The sequence below is a fragment of the Chaetura pelagica genome, unplaced genomic scaffold (genome assembly GCF_000747805.2).
Source record: "Chaetura pelagica isolate M959 unplaced genomic scaffold, ChaPel_1.0 scaffold79, whole genome shotgun sequence".
In the NCBI taxonomy this organism is placed as follows: domain Eukaryota; kingdom Metazoa; phylum Chordata; class Aves; order Apodiformes; family Apodidae; genus Chaetura; species Chaetura pelagica.
In genome coordinates this window covers 2361367-2379236 of record NW_009969339.1, presented here as the reverse complement: position 1 = coordinate 2379236, position 17870 = coordinate 2361367, and the positions used below count along the sequence as shown (strand labels likewise).

At 42.4% G+C, this 17870-nt stretch overlaps 2 protein-coding genes across 2 annotated transcripts in view; both read right to left on the bottom strand.

The window, feature by feature from the left end:
- The window catches only part of RTCB (RNA 2',3'-cyclic phosphate and 5'-OH ligase), a 13031-nt gene extending 11915 nt beyond the window's left edge, over positions 1-1116 (bottom strand). The window contains exon 1 of the mRNA XM_010005850.1: positions 1013-1116. Coding sequence (XP_010004152.1) covers positions 1013-1116 — 104 coding nt within the window. The remainder of the gene's footprint in view (positions 1-1012) is intronic.
- Positions 1117-1639: 523 nt separating this feature from the next.
- BPIFC (BPI fold containing family C) lies at positions 1640-17042 on the bottom strand. The gene is made up of 15 exons (XM_010005781.1): positions 16937-17042; positions 16443-16554; positions 16198-16326; positions 14613-14768; positions 13785-13848; positions 12952-13012; positions 11232-11323; positions 9201-9374; positions 8445-8498; positions 6923-7093; positions 6313-6380; positions 5009-5051; positions 3863-3926; positions 3026-3102; positions 1640-1681 (listed from the first exon to the last, which is right to left on the bottom strand). The coding sequence occupies exons 1-15, from the start codon at positions 17040-17042 to the stop codon at positions 1640-1642; spliced, it is 1413 nt and encodes a 470-aa protein (XP_010004083.1).
- Between the last annotated feature and the right edge of the window lie 828 nt (positions 17043-17870).

Here is a 17870-nt window from a genome sequence, read left to right as displayed (position 1 = left end):
AGTTACCGGGGTTTTGTGAGGCGGCGCTGCTGCTGTGAGCAGCAGGCACGAGAGGGAAACGCTGCTTCTAAACCGAACCGGAAAGTCACTAACAAATTGAAGTAGAATAACCACGAGTATGTGCTGCTTAGGTGGAGCGAACCGACCAAATGTGTGTGAACGCCTAGAGCTGTATGACTTCGGGGGGTCGCTCAGTGGGTGACCACCCAGAGCCCTGTATGTGTGCAAACGGCAATAAATAAATACCAATCAAACAATCATAGAATGGTTTGGAAGGGACCTTACATACCATTCGTTCCAATCCCACGGGCAGGGACACCTCCCACCAGCCCAGGCAGCTCCGAGCCCCATCCCACCCAGCCTCCAACACTTCCAGGGATGGGGCATCCAAAGGGCAGCCTGTGCCAGGGTCCCATCACCCTCACAATGTCTTCCTGACCTCTCCTTTGCATGGATACCGGCGTCTGGCACGCAGGGTAGACAATCCCACTTCTGGGACAGCACCTGCAGCTCCCCTGCAGCTCACAGCCCCTCTCCAGACACTCCTGGTGCTCCCACCGAGCGGGCCCTGATGCCATCAGGCCTCGGGGTGTCCCAGCCCCACGCCAGGCCAGTGGAGCTTTCAGCAGGGGTGGTTTCGAGCTCACAAAAGCAGCAGCACAGTAGCAGGCTCTGGCATCCCAGCCTGTTTCTCCTCTGTTGGTGATAATTTGAGGTCTGAACTGGCTTCTCGCTCAGGTTTGGCCAAAGCACATGCACCTAAGCATGGCAGGGCAGGCACAGCCCTCTGCAGGCTTGTGTGACCATCTGCATACTGATAAAGTATTGAAAAAGAAGAGGAAGAAAGAAAGATAGCAAGACGACATAATAAAATTAAGTAACAAGTATCCATAACTATCCAGAGAAACACTGACAAAGATGCTGGAGGGTTAGACTTATAAGACTTACCTAAAACATTCAAGGAGTTAAATGCATCTAACCTGGCTAAGCAATGCTGCACAGGGGACATTACAGGTACAGGATTTCAAGAGTCACAGGGGAAGAGGGACTATCAAAAGCAGCAGTACCACTTTGCCTCACTTCTTGCACTGCTTCTGCATCTTTGTTAAGATTCATGTTAAGAGTTTAGTTAAGACACCACTACAATTCTAGTTCCTGTTGTAACTGGGACAGTTCCCAGTCTGATGTGGTTCTAGAGAAGGCTCACTTCATGCTTAGTGTGTCATGTTCAGAAGGAGGTTATTTAAGATCATTACAGTAGAAGCAGATTAACAGGCATGCCTACCCTAGCAACATTTTGACAATGTACTTTTCCTTCTTTTGAGAGACAGCAGCACGTTTCTGGAAGTGTATATACAACACTTTATTTCAAGAGAGACCTTAATCGTAACAATCTTTTTGCATCAGTTAAACTCCAGAATAAATAATGTCAAGCATTGTGTCATATGAGCTTCTCTGTTGTACAGCCTAACCATTCCATCAGCTTTCTTTGCCTCCCTGAATCCCTCTTTGCCCCCAACCAGGATGACATTGTCCTTGTCATCAAGTTACACGTGGCAGCACAACTGAACAGTTTTTAACCTTCAGTGTCACATTATGGATTTGAAGTTCATGCTTAGCAAATGGCCTCTCCTCTTCATTAGTGTTTGTAGTGGACATCAGTAGAAATCAACACGTATCCCTATGGGGAGAAGAACAGTCACTGAAGTGCCATGAATTACAAAATGAGGAGGTTTTTTCGGTTTGTTTGTTTTGGGTTTTCAACTCAGTCTTGGTGTTAAAAATCAGAAAATCTGCTGAAAACAGATAAGCCTTGGAAGTAACAAATTTAATAAAAGTTTGTTCTTTTCAACTTTGCAGAAGAGCCCCATCTTTCCCTGGCTGCTCTGCCTTCACACCATGCTAGCAACTGAAGGGACATCTAAAGATCATGCAGCCTATACAAGAAAGTTAGTCTGAGCCTTGAGGCAAGTAGGCAATCAGCACAAGGTGGGATTATTCTGTGCCTAATTTGAGCCATTTAAGAATGAGACATCTACTCTAAAATTGTCCTTAAGGCTTCCCCCATAATCAGCGTGTACAGAGCAAAGAACCTTTAATGGTTGGAGTCACAATCTTAAAGGTCTTTTCCAACCAAAAATGTTCTAACCTGCAGAGAGCAGCCTAATGAGGTTATCTCTGAAAAGTGGGAAGGATTGACCATAGCCAATAGACTGAAAGTGGAGCCTGCAGAGTTAGCTTTCAAATAGCAACCACATCAATGAGGTATAGCAAGTCTCCTGTGTCCTCTCTCGTTCCTACTTACTGATGAGGAGACTGATTTGCAACCATGAGATGAGGAGTGCACCCCACAGGACCACTAAAATCCTTCACTCATAATTAGTCTATAAAGCTGCTGGCAATTGGTGCCACTGAAAGCTGTCTCCAAGCAATTGTGTTTTGTAAGGGCTGCATTAACTTGCTGCCAGGTATGAGGAATGCAATGAAAGATTAAAAAACCTCTTTGTGTTTCTTTCCTGAGTTTCCTGAGACTGTCTCTGCAGAGCTGAAAATCACTGAGAAGCTGGTAAACAAGAGGAGAAATGTACCTATTCTTTGGGAGTTCGTTTGTCAGCAATGCCCTTGTACTGACTGATTGTCTGGAAACATTCTGTGTGTTCAAACTAAGGGCCAGAGTGTGTTGTGAGGGCCACAGAATGCAGCATGATTTGGAGAATAATCAGAACGAAATAATATTTTCTGAGAGCTCATTAACTACTTTTGACTAATAGCCTCAACCATGATCACCAAAAATTAACAAAATTCAGTCGTCTTAGGTGCTCAAAATTGAATTTGCTTCCCTCTTGTATTTCAACTATTTCTGTTAAATTCGGGAAGGGAAGGGAAGGGAAGGGAAGGGAAGCGAAGGGAAGGGAAGGGAAGGGAAGGGAAGGGAAGGGAAGGGAAGGGAAGGGAAGGGAAGGGAAGGGAAGGGAAGGGAAGAAATACGAGGAATAATCTTTTCATGAGAGTGTCAGAATCTCACCTGTACAATTGCAATGTGGGGTCTCATCAAGATAACATTGGAAAGATTGGGAAGAGGGAATCCTTTTGACAATTTAGCTTAAAAACAAAACAAACAAACATAATGATTTAGGTATGCATTGCAAAGATAATAGATACCTGCCCTTCAACACCTCTGTTTGTTTTTGCAGGTTGTTTACAATTAATTTCTTAGTCTTCACAACCAGTCCTGGGAGGTAGAAATGATGCCCTGTATCTATGCATGACAGAGTTGTAGATGCTTTCCTCTTGGCAGAGTTTTGCAGCAAACCATTTCATGTTCAACACATCACATACTCAGTGATTTGTCTCTGCTGACCTGGGGGACTGTTACTACAGCTCTAGCCTCATTAGAACCTGTTCCCATTTGTCTCTGGTGATTAAGAAATGTGAAATTCATCCTGGTACAGAGGGCTGGAACAAAGCTACTTCTCCCTTCAGAGCCTTAAATAAGATTTACGAGAGGCAAAAGCCCTGTATTGGTCTAATGAAGAGGAATGCCTTTTCACAGGCAGTGGCTTCAGGCAGATGTGCAAGCCAGAGAGACATGCTTCTTACTGATGTGTCAGGGCCAGCCTGATCGAGGCAAAGGTAAATTAATTCTGAGCTTCCAAGCCCTTTTTGCTTTTTTTTCTACAGACCAGTGTCAGTGAGGAGGCACACAAATCAACCTCCCCCTTCCATTGCTTACTGGCTGATGGTCATTTTCCACTCAATGGGAATTGGAAACTTAAGCAAAAAGTCATTAGAAGTTCCTAGAATCACTCACTCTGCTGGAAGCTTGAAGCATTTAGTCTTTAGCTTTGAAATACAGCCTTACCATTAGCAGATGGAATTACTTCAGTCTGTAAAATGTAAGACAGGATGTTCTCCAGAAGCGATACCTGCCACAGAAAAGAAAAATAAATTAGTTAGTCATCACTCCTTGAAGGCAGGAGAACTCTTGTGCCTTAGTCCTGGATGGAGTTAGTAGGCTTGTGTTCAACTTTCAGCTTTCATTTGGCCCAAAAGAGTCATAAGGTCAGGTGAATCATAGAATCATAGAATGGCGTGGGTTGGAAGGGACCTAAAAGATCATCTAGTTCCAGCCCTCCTGCATGGGCAGGGACACCTCCCACTAGACCAGGTTGCTCAAATTCCCAACCATCCTGGCCTTGAACCCTTCCAGGGAGGGGGAAGCCACAGATTCTCTAGACAACCTGTGCCAGTGTCTCACCACCCTCATAGTAAAGAATTTCCTCCTAATGTCTCATCTAAATCTCCCCTCTTCCAGTTTTAAGCCATTACCCCTTATCCTCTTGCTACATACCCTTGTAAAAAGTCCCTCCCCAGCTCCCTTGTAGGCCTCCTCAGGTACTGGAAGGCCACTATGAGGACTCCCCAGAGCCTTCTCTGAACTTTGGTTCTTAAGTTTTTAGAATGATGCAAAATGCAAATGGCTTTCATCCTGCTTGGACAACATTTTCATTTAAAACAGTCTATTTCCTTTATTTGTGAGATAATTTCTCACCAATAGCAAAAAGGACCAGAACAGTTTTAATCCATTCTTCTCAGCTACTCAGAACAGATTGGTTTTACTTAGAATTAAATGACTTTCCGCAGGGGCAGAGTTTTCCCCGGTAAGCCTACAACTACTTCGTTTAACTAGTATTTGGTTTCCATTCACTGCTGTAACTCGGAGCATCTGTGGGGAACACCGCGGCACATGGAGTGTGGGAGCACTGCTCCCTCTGCTGCCACAGGTCAGATTCACCATTACAACTCAAGACATCTCTCTGCTTACTGATGAATTGTGATTCACGAGTCAGGGGAACTACAAAATATCTCATTGTCAGAGCACTCGCCCCAAAGAATATACTTTTAGGTCCACAGAAGACAGGAAAAGAGCCACCCAGGAATTAAGCCAATTTATTTAGCCTTGATACCACTGGTTTACATTTCCTATGTGCTTAAACTGTCTGCTTACCTCAAAAAAGCCAACATTGGAGTGGGCTAGAGAGAACTGAACCCTGAGGGAAAGAAGTGAAATAAGATAAGTCAGTACGAAAGATAAACATACATTTTTCTACTCGTGTACTGTCACTGCTGCAGAGCTTCAGGCCTTAAGAAACATCTGTAAAGAGGCTTAGGAAGCAGTATCTTTTACACAATTCATACTGCCCTACAGAGAAAGAAATGGTTTTCTTAGGGCATTGCTGAGCATGCCTGCAGAAGAGTATGCTAGAAGGGCTGAAGCCAGGGATGTTGAGTGCACTTCTCCCTCTGTTCTGTGTTTTGGAAATCCTGCTGATAATGGACTTTATCAGGGCTAGTGTCAAGGACTCACAGGCTCTCAGATATTTTGCAAGGATTTTGGTAAATCTACATAATGCTTGGATGTGAGACTGACCAGAGTGGCAATAAAAACTGTTCATTGTAGGGGTACTGCTGCTGATGGCTGTGTTGCTAATATCTCTGTTTCCAAATTGAAATACTTACTCAGTACCTATTCAAATATCCACACACATATTCAAAACATGATTTCCAAGTTGCCACCAAACTGGCAGCCCAGCTCTCAGCACATTCTAGATTTTTCTCTCTGAATGTTTCTGCAAAAAAAATGCTAATGGCTCTAACCTCCTTAAATTCCCAGTATCTCTGTGCCCTGATAAACTCTGGATATTCTTAACTGTTTAACTGTCTTCCCAAGGAACAGAAATCAGGGTCCCAATACTCTGCTGTGAGGTCCTGGTACACAGAGCTTCTCTATATAAAATTTGACATGTTAAATGTCTAAATGTCCAAGGCCCTGGTCTCCAGTTTTCTAACCCTTGGAAGCTGCAGTGCTTCAGCTGGGGAATCTCTGCTATAAGAATTCCAGCGCAGGGGAATGGCAGGGGTCCAGATTCTTTACTGTGTCCTGGATCCCTCTGCATTTCTTTAGTGGCACAGGTGGGCTAGAAAACAGTTGCATCTTGCTGACTGGAGGGAATCTGGATGATTCATGGTCCTCATAACTGCCCTGCACACTTGATTTATCTAGCTTAGAGGGGAGAGTAGATGTCAGGAGCAGAGAAGTCCAATGAGACGACTGCCTTGCAGCAATCCACAGCTGGTGAGCAGTCCCTTGGGGACTGTTGCAGTTGTCACAGAGAAGCTTCCTAATGCAGATGAACTCACCAGGGAAACACATTCATAGTTATCTAGCCATGTGCCTAAACTGCTAATGTTGGGATTGCTAATGCTGTTTTCCAGATGGCTGAAAATCCTATCCATTTGAGGTTGAATTACCTGTTCAAACAGAGTGAGCCCATCAATTTCTGGTCAAATATATTCAGAGCAATGCTGGTGTTGGCTGTCTGCCAATAAAAAAAAGAAACCATGTGTTACCAGATGCACAAAAAAATCGGACCTTTGCTATGAATGAGTTACAAATACAGAAACACCATCTTCCCAGTCAGGTGTGGAAGCTGTTTCATGTAGATGCAACTTTCTCCCTAGCCTACAGCCCGTGCATGGCTGCATACAGTAAATGTCTGCTTTTCCAAATGGCACTGACAAGAGCTGAAATGTGAGTAATGAGATTTCACTAATCAAAGACATTTTCAGTTAAATGATCAAGAGTCCAGGAGACATGACTCATGCCTGCAGAACTGTCATTCCAGAGAACAAAACTTTGGTTACTCAGAGTTGCTACATGTTTGGATTATTGTCATCTATAGGAAAAGGCTCTTGGCCATAGAAATGTCCTGCAGGTTAAGTGAGGCCACATATATGACTTAACGGGAATGTGCATGTTTAAGTACTAGAAATCTGGCATGATTTTGGCAGATGTTTAACAGAAGGAAGGAACAAACTTGTTTAACCCTCAGTTATGTGTCACCTTGTTTGTTGTACTTACTATGTTCATTGTGAACAATGACTGGGTGGTTGAGTCTGGCAGAACAGCAAAGACCTCCATGGAGCCCTGAATCTCCACCGTGAAGGAATCCTGCTCTAAGCTGATAATGGGTATTTCAGTAGCCATTAGCTTCAACATCACTGGGTAGGGTGTAACTGAATATTTGGCTACCTGTAAGGTACCAAGAAAAAAAAAAGGCAGAAAAATATTTTTCTTGTAGAACAGATCAGAATACTGCATGTTCTCATTCTTGAAGCAATTATTTTGAAGTAGTTGCTTAAGATGATGATAAGAATAGCTGCTGACATAAGATTCTTTCAAGCAAGTAAGAAGTAGAAGTTTTCTTTGGTGTTAAATTAACAGACTTGGCCACAAAGGAATGCAGTGGAAAGTTCCTTCCACTCTAGGAATATGGTTTCCCCTTTATCACTTTGAGAGAAATTAAATACTAATTTGTGAAGACAGGAAAGGAATGGAACATGAATGTGAGATGTAAGTCACACAATAAAAGAGCTCAGGAGCCATTCACTTGGAGATTCACCCATCTCGTGAGATTGGTTCCTGCTCTGGACTGTCCTCAGAGGAGCCTCACTCTGTCCTTTGCCTGAAGAGCAATTAGGCTCACCAAGTTAATTACTTAGAACAGAGGGGCTGGAATATTAGCATCAACGCTTATGGCATTTTACAGATAAGATCATATGATGACTGCCCTTGGAGTATTCTTAGATTTCTGAGGAAGGAACTTAATATCATCCAGGAAGAAAACAAGGATGTGAAGTTCTTTGAACCATAAGTTGAATTCCATCCAACCCCAGCATTCATGGCCTAGGGTCTCTTATGGTAATTTTTCATTTCTCATTCTGTCTGAGAAGGCTGGTGGAAGCCATGCATGCCCATATTCTCTGTCCTGTTACATCTATCTTCTCCACAAGTGGAAGCCATGCATGCCCATATTCTCTGTCCTGTTATATCCATCTTCTCCACAAATGGAAGTCTTGTGCATCTGCCTTGTTTGTGCCTTAGATGCAATGTTTCCTGCCCATCTGTTAGCATGGTTTCCTGCATGTGGCCACCATAGTCCCTTCCCAGGTCTTTTTCTGGATTTCTTTCTGCTAGTCAGTCACAAGCTAGCAGTGAAGCAAAGACAATTATGCAGGTTTGGGCAGCTTCTCAGCTGAAGCCTTCTCAGAAGTCTCTCAAAGCAGGAATCAGGACTGAAGTTTTTTCCTGCCTAGGGCTGGTTTTAGGTGGGACCAGCTGTGGATTGGGCACAGTGCCCAGAGCAAAGATTGATGTGCGAGATTGTGGGACAAGTTTGTGAACAGTGCAAGTTATTTAACTCAGTGTGGGGGTGGGAGGTGACAGGGCCCATCTGCTCTGCTGTTATGAGGCATACATGTGCCTTATTTTCCAGGGCAGGAGCCCTGCTGGCCCTGCAAGCCTTTGGGATGCACCAGGAGTGAGGTGTCTGACACCCACACCGGGTGGTTCCCTAAGAGTTGGTGGCAGAAATGATACTCACCTCAGGGATGATACTGCCAAATATCTCTGTGCTTATATTAAAATAGCTGCAAGTCTGGAGAAAAAAAAAACCAAAACCAAACAAAAACCATGAGAAAACAAATGAGTTTATCAAATTTGACCTTCATGCTCAGCTTTTATCTATATGCATTAGTACTGTCCTTTCAGTGAATCTTTGATCTTGTATCTTTCAAAAATATTTTTAAGGGACTTGGCATGCTTAAAGCTGATTCCCAATAATATATGCCAGAATACTACCAGGGAAACCAAATGTTTAATATGATCATAGTTTGGGCTACAATATACAGGTTTGGGGATTTAATGGACCTCCTGGAGACAGGCTAGCCAAGTCTGATAGCCTCCAAGCCACAGCTATTGTGCTTTGACATACACTTTGCTTCCATGTGCCCTGCAGTACTTTCAGTCTTTAAAGACCTCTCAGAAAACAGCCACTGAGGCTGCTAAATTCCCCAGAGGAAATCCTTTTTCCTCCTCAGAAAAGTCTGTGCCTCAGATCTACAAAAGCCTTCTTTTTTTTTGTAGTAAAACTGACAGTATTTTGTATCTTGTTCAGTGGAACTAGGTGCTCTGGCATCTATATAGAGCATTATAAAAGAGCATAACAGTAGCCTAATGTTTCTGACCTACTGTTTCAGGACTTCACAGGCCAATTAGCTGCTTCACACTGCCATGTAATGTCATCCCTACCTTGGATGACCTGAGCCAATCTGACCCCAGTCCTCTATGTCCTACTCACCTCCTCTGCAATGGTGGAGTTGAAGGCCCCTGCAGTGTAGTAAGCAAATGCAGAGGTCTGAAAGAAATACTCAGAGAAGGCAAGGTAGAGCATGGAGTCACTTTGGTCTGGGATAAGGAAGGGAGCTGCCACATAGGGAGGACCAGTATAGTTTCCAGCTGGGTAGACTATGCCCTGAAAGTTATTGTCAGAGATAAAAAAAGAAAACCAGTGTAAAAATATGACTTTTTAACTACTGTAGACAATTAATGCTACTTTTCTTTCCCTGGCTTAAGCTATTCATTTGGTGTATAAGTGAATACATTGGCTTTGTAGTACATCCTGAAGCCTTAGTGCTTCCAAGCAAGCAGTGAAGACAAGTTCCAGAGATTTGACGGCTTCAGAAATGACACTTGAGATCTATCTTTTGAGATTCTGATCATCTAGTGAAGACAGTTTACCACCTCAGAAAACAATATTGCATACATATTGCAAAAGAGCATGACTAAGGCTCCTCCTTACTGAAGAGCCTTACTTTCTCCTTTGCCCATCTGTAGGAATTTAAATCTGAGAACTGCTGCCAAGAGCTATTCAGTGGTCTCAATTACCAGATGGATCTCTAAAAGTCAGAGGTCTTCTAGGTCAGAATCAGCACCCTGTTCTACCCAGAACCATGTTGGTAACTTGTGCAAACAAAAGAATGCCTATAAGATAAGGGAAAGTTAAGTCTTGCACTACCCATGATACTAGCCAAGGCTTGCAAATCTAGTATTTCCAAATGCATCCGGATGAAACAAGAAGGTAAAACTGATTTAAAGTGAGAAATGTACTCAGATATTAAGATTTTTTAAATATTCCTTTCATTAGTCCCACCTTTCTGTTCCATCTCAAATGTGTTCTGTGTCTTTATTTTCTGAGTTCCTCCCCATCTGTATCTAAATTTTGTGTTGCCTTTTAAGAACTGTCAAATCACTTCCAAAGTGCTGAGTTGCCTTGTCCTTGACCTCCTCATTCAATCCTTGCTGGATTTGACAAGTCACTTGCTTTGTATTTTTCCCCCCATGTTTCATCTTATGTAGGAGGGCAGCCTTGTACACAACCATGACATCACCTCTTTACCTCAAATCTCTGCTTGAAATATAGTTGCTGCTGTGACCAGTGTCTACCATACTGACTGATCCTGGCTTTTTGGTTTTTTTGTTTTGTATTTTTGTCTTCCTGACTCTCCTATTTCTCTGTTTTCTCTTGTTATTGCTTATTTTGTAAGATCTTTGTGACAGGATTGTCTTTTTGTTCCCCTGCTGTAGAGCACACAGCACAAGGCATCTTAAACTTAGTTAAGAATCCTAGATACTATGATGATGGTAACTACTCTCAACCAAATCACCTTACACAGGATGACAATTCAACCATTTTAGAATTAGGAACTAGTCTGATTTTAGTTTCAATATATAAGGAGGTTTTCTTCTTTGTTTGAAAGAAAATTTCAGGCCTTCAAAATCAGCAGCAATCCTTGAGGTCTCTTCCTCTCTCGTATGACAGAAGATTATTGTAGCTAATGGCAATGTGTAGAAATCTTCCTCTGACTGACTGAAAAAAGAAGCCTCAGATATTAATCAACAGCAAGAGAAGGATGAAGTTGAATACCTTTTTTTCTCTATTCCCTTTATCTTTTTTTTCTTCTAATTTGCTTAGTCAACTTTTACTGCTCTCTATTTGCTATAACCAACTCAACAGCAATTTTGAAAAAAAAAAAGTGGCTTTAAAATAATTAATTATTAATTATTTAAATTATTATTTAGAGAGAGGAAGCAGAAGGAAAAGATATCACTAGTGACTCACCATTCAGTGATTGGAGATCTTTATCCATCAATTTTACAACTGATTTGTTAAAAGTTATTACAATAACAAATGCAATAGTGCTTTGAAATGCCTATCTTCTCAGATACTGAATCTTGATGTTCAGAACAGCAATCGTGTTCGTCTTAGAAAAGTGATCATACAATGATAAAAACCACAGTAATCTTGGCAAAAACCACTACAGGCAGTTACCTTTAAATCCAGGTCAATGAACTGCTGGAATACTGCTGGCAAGCTATATAAGGAGTAGTCTACTTCAGCCAAATCATCAACTGGCTTTAGGACTGTAAGGGTGGTAGATAAAATACTCAATATTACAAAAAGCACAGAAATAATTTTATGTATGCTCAAAACATAGTCAGTTCCTGAAGGAGAATGACACACATTGTTCCTTAGGGTAAGGAAAAACACAGCCAGGGACCTCCTAACATGCATTCTGACCTAAGGCTTGATGTTTCCACTGGCACCTCTTTTAAAGCTCCTTCTTTAGTTTGTCTAATGTTTTGTCATTGTGGAAAAGTAAATTTGATCTAACCAGAAAAAGGAAATGACCACACCAGTGCTTCAGGACACGAAGGTGGTGGGATTTCTTGTCAAGCAGTTCTGAGAGCATCCAAAATGCCTCTAACTTGCAAATACTTTCCCAGAAAAGGCGGGTGCCTGATTTGCTGGGATACTTGGGTTTCACATATGCTATCTGCCCAACAATTTGGGTGCCTCAAACTCTTGTAAATCTAACCCAAAAATGTTTAATATTACAAAGGAACTTCTTTTTGCCTTCGGCAAGTCTGAAAAATTGACAAGTAACACTTAAATTTCCAGGCAAGCTGGGAGAGCAGGCTTCAGCTTGCTAAGTGCTATGTGTGCAGGGGGCAGGGGAAGGGGAAAAAGAAGGAAAAGAGGAAGGGGAAGGGAAGAGAAAGAGGAAGGGGAGGAAGTTGCCTTAGCGTCAGTGCTATACGGCCTACATGTGTCATTTCTGACAACAGAAGTGCACACTGCCACATTTGCAAGTTAAGAATCATTCCCAAGTCCTTGGCTTCTCAGAAATATCAATTTCTTCTTCAAGGAGTGCTCCCTTTGTTTAACTGTGTTCCTGCAAGCAAGGGAGCAGAAAGACAATGGGGTTTGATACTGCTTCTGGAGGCTTTGCTGACCAGCTGCTGCTTAAGGAACTGCAGAATTTCATCTAAGAGGAGAGAGGAAGCAGAAGGAAAAGATATCACTAGTGCCAGTGCTTCAGGACACGAAGGTGGTGGGATTTCTTGTCAAGCAGTTCTGAGAGCATCCAAAATGCCTCTAACTTGCAAATACTTTCCCAGAAAAGGCGGGTGCCTGATTTGCTGGGATACTTGGGTTTCACATATGCTATCTGCCCAACAATTTGGGTGCCTCAAACTCTTGTAAATCTAACCCAAAAATGTTTAATATTACAAAGGAACTTCTTTTTGCCTTCGGCAAGTCTGAAAAATTGACAAGTAAGACTTAAATTTCCAGGCAAGCTGGGAGAGCAGGCTTCAGCTTGCTAAGTGCTATGTGTGCAGGGGGCAGGGGAAGGGGAAAAAGAAGGAAAAGAGGAAGGGGAAGGGAAGAGAAAGAGGAAGGGGAGGAAGTTGCCTTAGCGTCAGTGCTATACGGCCTACATGTGTCATTTCTGACAACAGAAGTGCACACTGCCACATTTGCAAGTTAAGAATCATTCCCAAGTCCTTGGCTTCTCAGAAATATCAATTTCTTCTTCAAGGAGTGCTCCCTTTGTTTAACTGTGTTCCTGCAAGCAAGGGAGCAGAAAGACAATGGGGTTTGATACTGCTTCTGGAGGCTTTGCTGACCAGCTGCTGCTTAAGGAACTGCAGAATTTCATCTAAGAGGAGAGAGGAAGCAGAAGGAAAAGATATCACTAGTGACTCACCATTCAGTGATTGGAGATCTTTATCTATCAACTGGATCCCAGATCTGATGTTGGGGCATGACTGTAGAAAAACACACTCAAATTATGGCCTGATTAGCCAGGACCTCTAGGCATCTCCTAGCCTTGTGCTAGAAAATCTTTCTGCTTATGTGACACACATTGCAACATTTGTTTGTCAAAACACCTAAACTATTTTTTATTCAGCTAACAGGTTCCCCAAGGTTCCCACTCGGTGCGGTGTCAGCACGTCCCATGTCAGAGCTGCCTTCGGGCAACAAGGTGGGAAGTTGCCAAAAGCAGCCTGATGGGGGTGACAAAGGCACAGCACAAAAGGGAGACAGAGCTCTCACACTGGTCTCACCAGAGATCCCTGTTCAGGGGCAGAATCAGAGCCATCTCAAGCTCTTTTTCCTCTCAGAAGCCCTGGGCGGGTTGTCATCAGAACTACGCACCTCTTTGATATGAAGTTTCAATATGTCATGCTACCGTGTGCTGTGCTACAACACCTCTCTGCATCACCCAGCATACGTTTTGTCTGCTCTGTATAAAAATTACCCAAAACTCAGGAAGCTTGTAGGTACACAGAGACTTATTCTGCCTGAAATCGGAAAATAACTACATTTTCTTCTGCTGCCTGGGCTAAACCTAGCTGTGGGTTAGTCAACTTGACACTGTATCTGGAAGCATTTCCAGTTAGCAAAATAGTGACTGTGCTGATCAAACCAGAATAAGACGTTATTATTTTTCTAGTTCTTCCTTTGCCAAATTCACAGCACTGACTTGTGAAAGTCATATTCCTTAAACCCCTCCCCTACACAATTTGAAAGGCTTACGTTAGTGACCAAGGTTCTGTGAATGGGTTTCTTCAGATACTTGATAAAGAAGTTATGCAGGAAGCTAGAGGAAAGAAAGAAACCAATTCATAGGTCAAGTACTACAGTCATTAACAGGAAATCAGGTATTTCTGCAGAACACGAATTTAATGGCCTCTGAGTGTGGTATTCGAGTACACAAGGGAGCTTTCTGAAATGTAACAACTACCAGAGAGGCACCACTTAAAAGGAGATAATTTTGCCACTAGGCATCTGAGCAATTCACCTGGGTAGATTAATCCTCACGAATAAGGAATTCTTCATATTACCACAATCTTGTACGTACAAACACAAAATAAATAAGTAGTATCTGCACTAGGATCTTCCAATACAAGTAAAAAGAAGCAAACATACAAAAAAACCCTCACGTAAAACCAGGTGACTAGATTTGTATTCAGACAGTGAGAGAACTACAAGAAAACAATCAAATAATGTTGCAGAGGGTTTTAACTAGAGGCACAACAAACAGCAGCCTCCTGTTCAGTTTTGATAGCACTGTGACTAGGACACAAAGCATGGTACAAGAATGTACTAGAGTTGAGGAGTAGGGCATTATTTGGAAAGAAGTGAGTGCTGAAGAAGCAAAAGGGATTGTTTGATCTGACCAGAACTGCTGTATTTATCTGCTACTCAAGGGACAGGGTGCACAAATACAAGGACAATGTAAACATTTTCTTAGGGCTCTAGTTCTCATTTGTAGTGCTTATATACACCAAAAATAGGTGCCCTATTTCATGAACCTGACATTCATTGATAGTTATTTTCTAACAAAGCATCTCTTCCACTTACCCATGTTTTCCATTAAGCTTGATGTCTATATCACCAGAAGTTGTCCTGCAGCTGGTAAGAGATATTAATGTACGACCCATATGATCCAGGGATGTTGAAAAAATTGCAGTAACAAACACCTTTGAAATGTACACTGTGCTTCTTCCACTGTCTTTGCTGTATAAAGCAATAAATAAATAGATAAATAAATATTTGTCACAAATGTTCAATACTCAATTTGTTCTTAAACAGACTCTGCTCTTCACTGAAGATGAAGCTCTTTATCTAAAATGCATTTTATTGCATTTCTCATAATAAAAATAGATTCTAATATAGAATATAGAATAAAGCATTCTACACAGATTTACACCTAGGAGTTTTGGAACATGATGGGTTTGGGAAAGCAGATAATTCATATTTTCAAGTATTTTGTTCTATTTATCAAACCTGCACCCAGAGCAGAGGAAACTGGAATATAGCTGATATAAGATAGGGCAAGGGAGCTGCACTGGGATCTAAGCTGCTGGTGTCAAAGGAGAATCTACATGAGCTCATGTCAGGGCCTGGAGTGCCCCAATGGGCTCTATGCCCTCTTTCCCACCCCTCCCAGGGGTCTGGCAGCCCATGTTCAAGACCAGCTCCAATATGGTAAAGCTGTGTTATTCTGCCTCAAGTTGTTCATAGCTTCATTGTGAAAAACAGCTGTGAAAAGCCTCATTGGGGATTTCTACCCTTGGTTATGAGCTGCAGTGGGGCTCAGGTCTTTGTCTAAGCTATGCTGTAGGTACATCCATGTGCCACCATGTACTTAGTTAATCCTGATGGTGCTCTGTTGGCTTGACTGCCTGGCTTTGCCTCAGGTATGCCTCTTCACTATGGACTTTCCTGGTGATCTGATCACTGCCACTAATCTGCTCTGCTTGCCTGTCTAGGCTACTTGTCAGTGAGGGCACTGCCCCTCCTCTGTGCTTACCCCCTGACTCCTGGGTCCCCTCCTCTTGCCAGCAGCCAGCCCTGCTGTCCCTGACAGCAGACACCCAGAAGTGCAGCTCAGAGATTGCTGTAATTCAGTCAGTTTAGCAATATGGGTAATGTGAGTAGTGTGCAAGAGGAGGAGGGTTTTTTTCCCTCTGAAGCAGCCTGGGACAAGGAAGGTGTGGAGACTCTCTAAGGATACTGCCTATTGCTTGTCAATTTCCCAGCGGCTTCTGAACTGTAGCTCTTGGAGGCACAGCACAGGGTTTCTAACAGTGCAGCTGCACTGGGAGGGTTTATTATACTGGACTTTGATGCACCATACCACAATTCTTCTAAATGTGTCATTAGCTGGCAGGCTAGATAACAACAGCATTCAGCTAGTGCATCAGTCCTTTACTATTCAGAGGAGCTTCTCAGCCATGGGCTCTTTATCAGTGCTCATGGTTGAAGGGGCAGGAGTTGTCTCCCACCAGCACACCTATCAGGAAGGACCAGTCTGTACTCCTGGGTTACTGTTGCTAGCTGTTAAACACCACCTTTGCCATGCAGAGGTCACAAGAAAAATTAAACTTGGAGTATTTATGTTCTCCATCAAGAAAAATCCCAGGACACATGAGACTGTACATACAACATCCAGGTCCTGATGTTCCAGTTCATATCGATGGTTAGAGAAGCATTTCCAATCACCAGTTTTATTCCAGTCCCAGGTATAAGGGAGATGGAAGAGCTGGGGAAATCAACAGCAGTGATGTGTATTCTAGAGCATGATGGAGATAAGAGGGAGAAAAGAAAAGTTTGTATTTCTTGAGTGAGGGTGAATACAAAACAAGTTTCAAATTTCAAACACAAATTGCCTCTGAAAAGAATACTTACCTTGAGATGTTGTACTTGACATTACCAAGCCCATGCTTCTCATAGCCATTCAAATCAGGGAAATGCTCCTTCTCCATAATCTGCTTCAGAATTTCCAGCCCAACCTCCTTGGCTAGAGGAAAACAGTGATCAGTTCAGTTGCCTTTGATACTTTCTGGGAGCTTAATGTTATGTGCTTCTGGCTTAGGAGATGGGATAGACACAGAGTCAAAAAGAAGAGAGTATCTCATTTGACACCCAGCAGTGCTGCTTCAGGTCTCACTCCTAGTCATGGCAACACTTGAAACTACCAACTCACTATAGGAAATAAAATGAACCTCAATATGATGTACCATGCTGTCAAGCAGCTTACTGTGTCGGCTATATTGTGCTCATTAACCTCCCTTTCCCTTATAGTCTGTGATCAGGTCATTTTCTCCCACTGCCCTCACTTCCCTATGCCTGTCATATCAGAATGCAATACCACCAGCAGCTCCTGAAAACATCACACGTACCATACTGCAACCCCTTCTGGGTGATCCTCACTTTCAGTCCAGGGTTGGCATTGAGTTGCCCACTGAGCAAACTCAAGAGGAGGAGAGAACAGCAAATCTTCACCATCTTCCTTGGTTTTTACAGAACCTGTTAATAAATATTTAAAATGATAGTGGAAGTTCATGGTATGTCACAGTGGTGGCTGTATTTCCTTTCCTCACCCCTGGAGTGAGCTGTTTTGGCACCAGCTTCCCCTCCAGAATAGAGAAAGTGGAAAGTGCAGCAAGTATGGAAGAGAGAACCTGTCCTGCACAGACTGTTGTAGAAATGGAGCTTCTCAGGTTAGAGGAGAAAAGTCAGCCTATTCACTGGTGTAGCGGATGGAGAAAGCACCTAAGATACATCCACCTCAACATACCCTGTTGAAAGGGAAGTGGCATAGAAATTATTTTTTAATTATTTTTTTTTTTTTTAAGTTTCAGTTATCTATCTATCTATCTATCTATCTATCTATCTATCTATCTATCTATCTATCTATCAATCATCTATCTATCTATCTATTTGCTTTAGCTAGTGGAATAGGTAGCTTGTGTTTTCCCAAAATACATGAATACATGGAGCTCTCAGTGCCTCCTGGTGATTCAACAGATGTCACAATGTCTTAGCACTTTGGAAAACCTGATCAGTTCATTTAATTATAGACATAGATACCCCCCTTATGAGCCATTCATGAAGATCTTAGCCTTAACTTTGAGAAGCCCCTTATGTTCCCTCCTGAGAGTCAACAGAGGAAAAGGATTTTGTGCCAGCAGACAATGTTTTGATATTCCCTTGTCTGCATGTTCATAAATGCATTAAGTTTTATCCAAAAACTCTCCATGCAAACTTAATCTAATGGATGTTTATTTTTGCTTTTTTTCCATTCCCTTTAAACAAACTTTTGCCCATGATGGA